Genomic DNA, 8,545 nt, shown 5'->3' on the forward strand with positions numbered 1-8,545 from the left:
AGAGAATCAACATCAACACTAATTTTAAGATTCTTTTTCTTTTATTTTTTTAGTATCTTTTAATTTCTCATTTCAAATTTTATTGCTTACAAAATATACAATTAAAATAGAAATCTTAACAAATTTTAACATAACCCTCAAAACTGTAGGTTGTTACAAACTACTTATGAAAACATCATAGTTCACCTTAAAAGAACATAAACCTTTTGACAAACATATCTTGGACAAGTTTAGAAACTTTAATAATTGGTAAAAATTTATAGACGATATCATTCAATAGAAATTTTTATTAAAAAAATTAGAATGTACTTCACATGGATTAATAGTTAAGCACAAAAATTTAAATTGAATGACATTTAAAAAAAATTACAATCATAATAATGCAAACAAGAAATTGTACAAATATAGAGCTCAAAACCATTGCAAGAAAGCTTCAAAATATTTCTTTTAATCTGCCTCATTTTTTGGTTTTAATGATTTCAATGTAAATTTCCAAACTTTTTGTGAATTTGTTATGAATGATTTGTTTTGGCCTTGTTTATTTGTACTATGAAATACTAACTATATGTCTTCCAATCATAAAATCAAATCAATAAATATGCATAGGATAACTTGTTAAATAAAACTCTAATGCATGTACTATAGGTGTACAAGAGAACACATTTGTATGGCTATTATTGTGTCCTTTTTAAAACAAAAATATACATTATAATATTTCTTTCTAAAAGTAAAACTAAAAATATCTATAATGACGGTTCACGACAAGATAGATCTCACAACTTAATTTTGTAATTACTTTTTTATAATTTTAAAACTAAAAATAAGACCATACTTCTCTTTAAGAATATCTCTGTTGAAACACAATAATTAACAATATCAAATGTGACAAACACCTAATTGAAAAATAATTAAAGAGATGAACAGCTCAATTTACTTAATGATATCAGATTTGCGCAATCCATGTGGATAAATTACAAAAATGTTTCTCTATTTGATTGTGTCAAAGATTTTTTGTATCAACTTTAAGATCAAAATCTTCTGATGCTCACATTTTTCTCCTTATGTTCTCTTGTATCATCCTCATAATGAATCAAGAGTGTGATTGAAAGGTTGACGCAAAAAATCTTCAATACAATCAAATCCATAAACATTTTTACAATTAACTCAATTTACTTTCAACAGATTTGAAATTTACCTAAAACTATATTAAAAAAAATTCCTTACATAAATTATCAATTCAATGTTAATCAACAAAAAGTTCACCTGTTATGATCTGTTGACCAATAAGAGTGAAAAAGCAAACGTATGATTACTATTATTTAAAAAAACAATTATTTCATTTTTATGGATGACGTCATCTACAGCCACGCACTGCAAACGAAGACGAAGAAACGAAACGAGAATACCTACCAAACCTGAAAATCGCCTAACACCCGAGAAAAATCTCAAATCAATTTTAAGCAAAGAACAGTAAATGGTTCTCGTGCAAAGCGCAGATGATAATTTGAAATCTATGTCTTTCTACTTGAATTCGTGGGGTTCAATTGCCGGCGGACAATCAAATGTTACGGATGCTTCGGGACGATAAAACGGTACAATTGAATTCCTTGCCATTTATTTTGAATTTTATTTATTTTTATTTCGAAATTTTATGCTTAAATAAATTCATTGGAGAAGCTGATAAGTAAGGCCTGCTTTGGCCTTGAACTGAAAAAATTCTCTAAGTTTAGTGCTTTGAAATATTTTACTCTGTTCGTTGATTTCTTTTTGAAGTGTGACTTTTTTTGTTCTCGTGAAAAATTTAGTGCGAATTTCTTAGGAATTTTGCCACTTTGATTTCAAAAATTTGTGAATGTTTTGCAAATTCAGTTCCTTGAGTCCGAAATTTTAGATTTGTTTATAACTATGCGGCGGCTTGTCCAAAAATCCTTGCATTTACAGGGATTAAAATCGACTTAGCAAGTCACTTCAATATTTTGGAACTTTCAGGATATTTGCCAGTCAATTATTGTGATTTGAGTGTCTTTTTGAATTTCCTGTGATCATAGCTCTGTTCTTTGTCTAGATTTATCTAATGCTGCTCCGTTACCGAAAATTTTCTTAAATTCATGTTTACTTAATGTTTTTCTTACTTTAAAGGCCTCCAAATCCCCTGAAATAGCCTGATTTTGTGTCTATTTTTGAAAAATTAAATTAAATGAGTTTTATGGCGAAGCAATTCTGAAATTAGTGCGCAATATTTTGATTCTATAATTTTTGTTTGTCTAGCGTGTTTAATGAGAGATAATCCAGATATTGTTGAATTAGGAGAGAAATTATTTGATTCTGTAAAATTTGTTTATATAGCGTGTTTAATAAGAGAAAATCCGGGGATTTCTTCTGCACCGATTCATTAATGCCAGGGGTTTTGTCAACACAATTTTACTAGTAGTAATGCGGAGGATTTTACCATTAAAGCCTGCCTCAAGCAATTCTCAAGTGCCAAACTCAAGTTCTGAGTCTGTCCAGAGAGATAAAGGGAAACCTAAACAAAAATCTTCAGGATGTGGCAAGGATGAATCCGGCGTGGTGGATTGTCATGGAAAGGATAACCTGAAAGGGTTGAAGGAGAATTCATTGGGAGCAAAGTTAAGGCGTGAGCATTTATCCCCTGTAAGAAGACCTTTCCCAAGTGGAGAGGAGAATCTTCCCTTCATCAGAGATAGCAAGCCAAAGGTGAATGCAAAACACGTCAGGGAACACATCACTCTTCAGAAAGGTAGTCGACTTTCGACGTCCGGATCATCCATTTTTTCCACTGCCTCTTCATCTCAGAGAAATTTTAAGTCTCCCTGTGATGTTAGAAGTTCTTTCACAGGGGATGGCTACAATTTTCTGCATGGCATTCAATCTGCATCCTGGTAAGTACCAAAACGTAATGAGTACAATCTTATAGTTTTTATTTACATTCTGTCCATGTAATCAATAGTTGGGAGTCGATCAGATAACACGAGATCTTCATCAAATTTGCTCTAGGCAGCTTAGCTTCCATTAGTATCAAATATCTGTCGATGCTTCACATGATATGTAAACTAACATTTTTAATTTTCTAATCCTCTAAACATTTATGCTAATATGTAAGAATGATTTATTGAACATAGCATTTTTATTGTGATTTCTATGATAAGTCTTCTGTTATGAGGTAATTTGCTACCTTGATTAAGGAAAGTATTCTTTACCGGATTCTTTAATAAAATCTATTGAAGAGCTTTTAACTCATTTGTGCAGTTATATGGATCAGCTCTGCTTTAACTTTGGCTACATAGATACACACTAAAATTTCTCTATCACAGCCTTTGTCAGTTGGACTCACCTTTGTATTCTCGGATATGTTGAATTCAATGTTTCTCACTTCGGGTTCTGCAAATAAAAACTCCTCTCTTGTCAAAATGCCCGAAGATGGATTTTATAAATGTCAAGATGTCTCTGAAAGATTTCGATTGGCACCTAGAATATTTTGGATTTCTGTAGTCATATCAGATCCACGTTAGAATTGATCTATGTCATTTTACGGACTTTGTTTGTTTGTAGACATTACTATTGTTTCTTTCCTTCTTTTCATATTGTAGTTCAAGAAGATAAAAGACCAACTCCACTAAGCCATCATCAGAAGATATTTTGCATATGTTTCCTTTAATGACAGGAACCATTTGTTTGCAAATCTTTCACGGTAAAATCAATAGATTGAGAATTCATACTTAAATGGATTCATTCTGTTTCTTACACAACCAAATACCATATGAAACAAACACTTGCTATAAATTAGATATTTGATTATAATTTAATGAACATTTCTTTCTGATTGTGTTTACTTTGGTAAGTCTTCTGTTATGTATATGTTGTAATCTTGTTACCTTCAACAAGGAAGATGTTCTTGTCGCTGTTTTTTTGTTGTCCAGGTGTATGTGCTGTTAATGTGCTTTTAATGGTTTGCTATTACTGTCTACAGACTGCACCCTTATTTTACTGCTTTGAATATAAAAATAATAATAATTCTTGACTGAATGCTTTAATAAAATCTATTGAAGGACGTATAATATATATGGATTAGCTTTCCATTAGTGTGCTATCTAAATTCATAATGAACTTTCTGCTATTGAGGGATTGTCCTTACGTGCACGTTAAACAGAGCTGGAGATAGCATGAGTTTTATGATTTCTTCTTTTGAATTACATCGTAAATTCAGTAGGTAATTCTTAGAAAAAAAAAAACATTGTAGTCCTCTTTTAACTAAAAAGGACAATGAATGTATTTTCTGGTTGATTGATCGTTCTAGCTCAGAGGAGTAATTACTTACAACTTATGCTATAAATGTCTCATTGCACATTATAAACGCTGGATTGCATTACGTAGCATTCAGTGATTTCCTTTGATTTAAATAGCATTTAAATTTGTAATCATATACTTCGACAAATAATGCATCTGAATAAATCTGCAATTTGCAACAGTTTATCCAGAAGCAATTATATATTCAGAATTTCAGACTACTACAGACCGCGGAAGCTTGAAACCTCTAATCATATTCTTGTCTCTACCAGGCCTGAAATGCAATATTTCAATTCATTTTGTTTTGTTTTGTTGAGAATTTGTTTCAGACGTTCTTTGAATGGTTGTTTGTGTTTCTTTGCATAAGAAAAGCAGGACTCAATTCATACTTTATTTACGTGTTGATAATGGACGCTACTGAAATATTTGTTGTATTGACCTTTTCATGTCCCATTCAAATTGTTGCAAGCAATGCCTATTCCTTTCTCTGAAGGATTTTTTCGGTCATTTCACTTGCTTTCATGTGTGATTGCTTTTGGTGAATAGAATGGAAACTTTAAATAAATGATCTGATCAGTCTTTTTAAAGAAAATTTAGTGTGTCATATCTGATGAGCTTATCAATGTGGAATATATATAATGTCTTTGCAGTGGAGTTGCATCTGATAGTCATGTTGAAGGAGGGGCCAAGAAACCTGTTAAAAAAAACAGTAAAATACTATGGACAAAGAGATCTGCTAGCACACCGAAGGATCACCCTGACGAAACCAATAAAGCAGAGATTCAAATTTCTCCAAAGAGCAACACCCCCCAAGTCCCAAAGGCTCCCAAGAGGCTCTTCGGTTCTTTTCTAGCCAAGGATTTGAATATTTGTACAAATAGAGACAAGGATAAATCCACTCTAGGTGAGCCACAAGAAAATTCCCGGGATGGGGATGAACCTAATAGAAGTTCAGATCATTCATCTCTTATTATTATTTCAGAAGAGGTTCCTGTGGAAGCCGATAATACTAGAGGTCTTGTAAGGACTCCATCTGTCAGAAGCTTAACAGATTCCAATGAACCTTTCTCAAAGTTAACTGGGAATACTTCTCCAAAGCAGTCAGGGTTGGCTATATTGAGAGGCACATTCTCATCTGCTGGAGAATCTGTTGCCGATAAGCTTTCTTTTAGGTGTCAAAGTGACCAAGCAGCTGCTAAGAACTTGGCAAGAACATTACCAGAAAACTGTAAATCTCATCTAGCCAACACAAATTGCCTTGAGATGAAGAAGCCTTTTGATTGGCAAACTATTACTGAGGACGAAGACAGAGTTCGAGTTGCCACTGAGGTTTCTGTGTCAGCGACCTTGTTTCTGAACACACATAGTTCTTTCAGTGAAGAAGAATCTTCCTCGTTCAATTTTTTAGAGCATTCTCCTATAGGAAGGCAGTCCTTTAGTTCAGAGAACCATTGGACTCCTGGCAACAGTATAACTGGAACTTCTGACACTTCTTCTCAAAGAGGAAGATTTGAAAGATCATTGGCTAATTTGAGTTCGAATAAGGAGGATACTGGTAGGTTTAGAATGTGGTGTGAAGTCTTTCATAAATTTGAAGATGACGATGATAATTTGAAAAAAAGAGCGAGGGAAGCAGAGGAGCAAGCTCAGTTGCTGTCGAAGGAGATGGAATTAATGAAATCATATAGAAGTGGTCCAACCCAAAAAGGAGCTCTTAAGAAGGCAGAAGTGAATGTGGACCTGAAGCAAAAACTTAAAAACTTATGTGAGGAGAAAATGAATTTACTTCTTGAGGTTGCTTCTCAAATAAGGAGTAGGTTGTCAGATAGAGCTGCTGCAAATGAAGCTTTCAAGTTGCTAAGCGGGGAAATAAAAAGTTATGTGAAAATGGCAGAGAAAGAGAAATGTGCAGTGAAGTTGAGTTTGGAAAATGAGCTGGACAGACAGTCTAGGGAGTGGGGAGCTACACTAGAGAAAATCAAATTGAATGAAAAGAAAATGAGGGACAGACTTCGAGATCTTGCAGAGCAGAATGTTGAATTGCAGAGGGAAATTTCATATTTGAGTAACAAGGAAAGTGAATTAAAGAGTCGGTTGAGAGAATCTGAAGTACACACTGATGACTTCAAAACAAGATTAAAGGATGCAGAAAATGAAATTTTAATGCTAAGAAAATCTTTGGAAAAGTCACACAACCAAACAAGAGAAGCAGAGGATGATCAACACTTAATCCGTAGAAGTTATGATCTGAAAGAAAAGGAAAATTATGCTTTGCAGAAATCAATTATAAGACTGCAAAGATTGTGCAAGGATCAGGAAAGAACTATAACTGGGCTATGCAAGGGGCTAAATGATGAAATTGATGATATACCACAGGAAAAGAATGATCACATCACAAAGCTACAAGATGAACTGTTAAGAGTGACTGGCGAAGAGAAGGTTCTTTGCAAGGATTTGAGGAACTGCAGATCTGAAACAGATGCTCTGGGACCCGAAAATGTGTGCATCATAGGGATACAGAAAAGCAAGGAGGAGGATAATGGATGTGATTTAATCAAGGTAGATGAAGAGCTCCGGGCTCGCCTTGATGAGCTGCAGTCACAGGCTTTATCACTACTAGATGAAAATAGTACAATTTGTGCTAAGCTATTAGGAGTTATAAAATACAATATTTACTACAGCGGTGGGCTTGGAACTAATGAAGCAGAAGAAGCAATGGGTGTGTTGAGCATGGAACAGGAGAGAAATATTGTAGTTGAACATGAAATGAATTTGCAAAGATTGAAAAGGAAAGCCGAAACCTTGAGAAAAAGTGTTCATATGGTAAAGGGAATTTTAAGAGAGAAAACCATTATTAGTTGCAACCATACACTTGGTCAAGACATGGACAAGTCAGATATGTTGCAGTCAGAGAATTGTTCTTCAGAGGTAACTGCAATTGTCTTCAATTCATGCATGAAAAATCAATCACTACTGACTTCCCCAAGTCTTCTTATTTATGCATTACCAGTTAGCTTCTTTCAATGCATTGTCGGTAATTTTCTGTGTCTATTTTTCATCTTTTCTTAGACACTGAGGTTCACATACAGATAAACTAGTGTGAATATTAGGCTGACCCCTGATTTGCTGTTCTCTTGATTTACATCCATATGCAACTAACAATTAAGCGTAGACAGTGTATCTAAATTCAGTATCGTAGTAACCGTATCAATTTGCTTTTCTGTCTTACTGTAATCCGAATAGTTTTTCACTGGTATTGTAGGCCAAGGAGCATATCAATGAACTGCAACACGAACTTAAGGCTGAAACTATAATCTCTCGCATTCTACGGGAAAAAATGTGTTCAAGAGAATTTGAAGTCGAACAGCTCCAGGAAGATGTTGCAAAATTGAAAGAGAGCCGGAAGATTTTAGAGGCCGAAATCAGCAGGCTGCAGGATCTTTTGAGTACTGCAAGACACAAGACAAGAGACTTGGAATATCAGGTTTGGTTTTTTTCTGTTCAATTTTAGTTGTCATTTACCTTGGATTGGCAAAGGAAGGTTATCTAGTTTATGTCTCCATTAAATTGATAACATGAATGATTAAACAATGTGTTCTACAAACAGCTTGAAGTAGAGGAGGAGAGAAACAGGTTTTTAGAGGCTGGCTTCCAAAGAAATATACAAGAACAAGCAGTCCTAAGGGAGGAACTAACCAATGTTTCAAAAGAGAGGGACGCAGTGCAGCAACAAACTGAGAGGATGGGTTGGGAGGTCATGAGATTGAATGCAGAAAGAGAGGCATTTCAAAGGAAACTAGAAAAACTAGATGAGGAATTGATGCTTAAGGATGGACAAATTTCAATCTTAAGAACAAGCCTCGATGACTGTAATTTGTCGGTTAAGTCTTGAAGGCAGATCAGGACTTCTATTCACAAGAGTTTCCACTAGACTAAAAATTATTTTTTTGGAGAGCTTCGCAAGTTTTGCATTTGCTTACAGAATTTTTTCCAGAAACTTCGAAATTCAACCATTCTATTGGTAGCCAATTTTTTGGATAATCAGATAATTCTAACCCATTATTTCTGGGTAGGTTATTAGCTCTTGCATTGTATTGTAACATTGCACTCATCAATCTGCATTCAGAGGAGTGAATTTGCTGACATATGGTACCAGTACAAGAAAACTAAGATTCAGCTTCGAGTGGATATTGAAGATGCTGCATCTGGCATTTTTGTCATGAAAAGGTTCATTTATTCA

The 8,545-nt window shown here is 34.2% G+C and overlaps 1 protein-coding gene across 3 annotated transcripts; it reads left to right on the forward strand.

Annotated features, from left to right (window-relative positions):
- The first annotated feature begins 1,340 nt into the window (after positions 1 to 1,340).
- LOC131031213 (uncharacterized) lies at positions 1,341 to 8,545 on the forward strand. 3 transcript variants are annotated; one of them, XM_057962262.2, is made up of 5 exons: positions 1,341 to 1,592; positions 2,347 to 2,900; positions 4,956 to 7,233; positions 7,568 to 7,789; positions 7,913 to 8,545. In XM_057962262.2, the coding sequence occupies exons 2-5, from the start codon at positions 2,434 to 2,436 to the stop codon at positions 8,195 to 8,197; spliced, it is 3,252 nt and encodes a 1,083-aa protein (XP_057818245.2). In that variant the 5' UTR covers positions 1,341 to 1,592; positions 2,347 to 2,433; the 3' UTR covers positions 8,198 to 8,545. The 3 variants fall into 3 exon arrangements, with proteins under 3 accessions (XP_057818245.2, XP_057818246.2, XP_057818247.2); XM_057962263.2 differs by having other exon boundaries at positions 2,403 to 2,900; XM_057962264.2 differs by having other exon boundaries at positions 2,432 to 2,900.

Source organism: Cryptomeria japonica, chromosome 1, assembly GCF_030272615.1.
Source record: "Cryptomeria japonica chromosome 1, Sugi_1.0, whole genome shotgun sequence".
Lineage (NCBI taxonomy): Eukaryota > Viridiplantae > Streptophyta > Pinopsida > Cupressales > Cupressaceae > Cryptomeria > Cryptomeria japonica.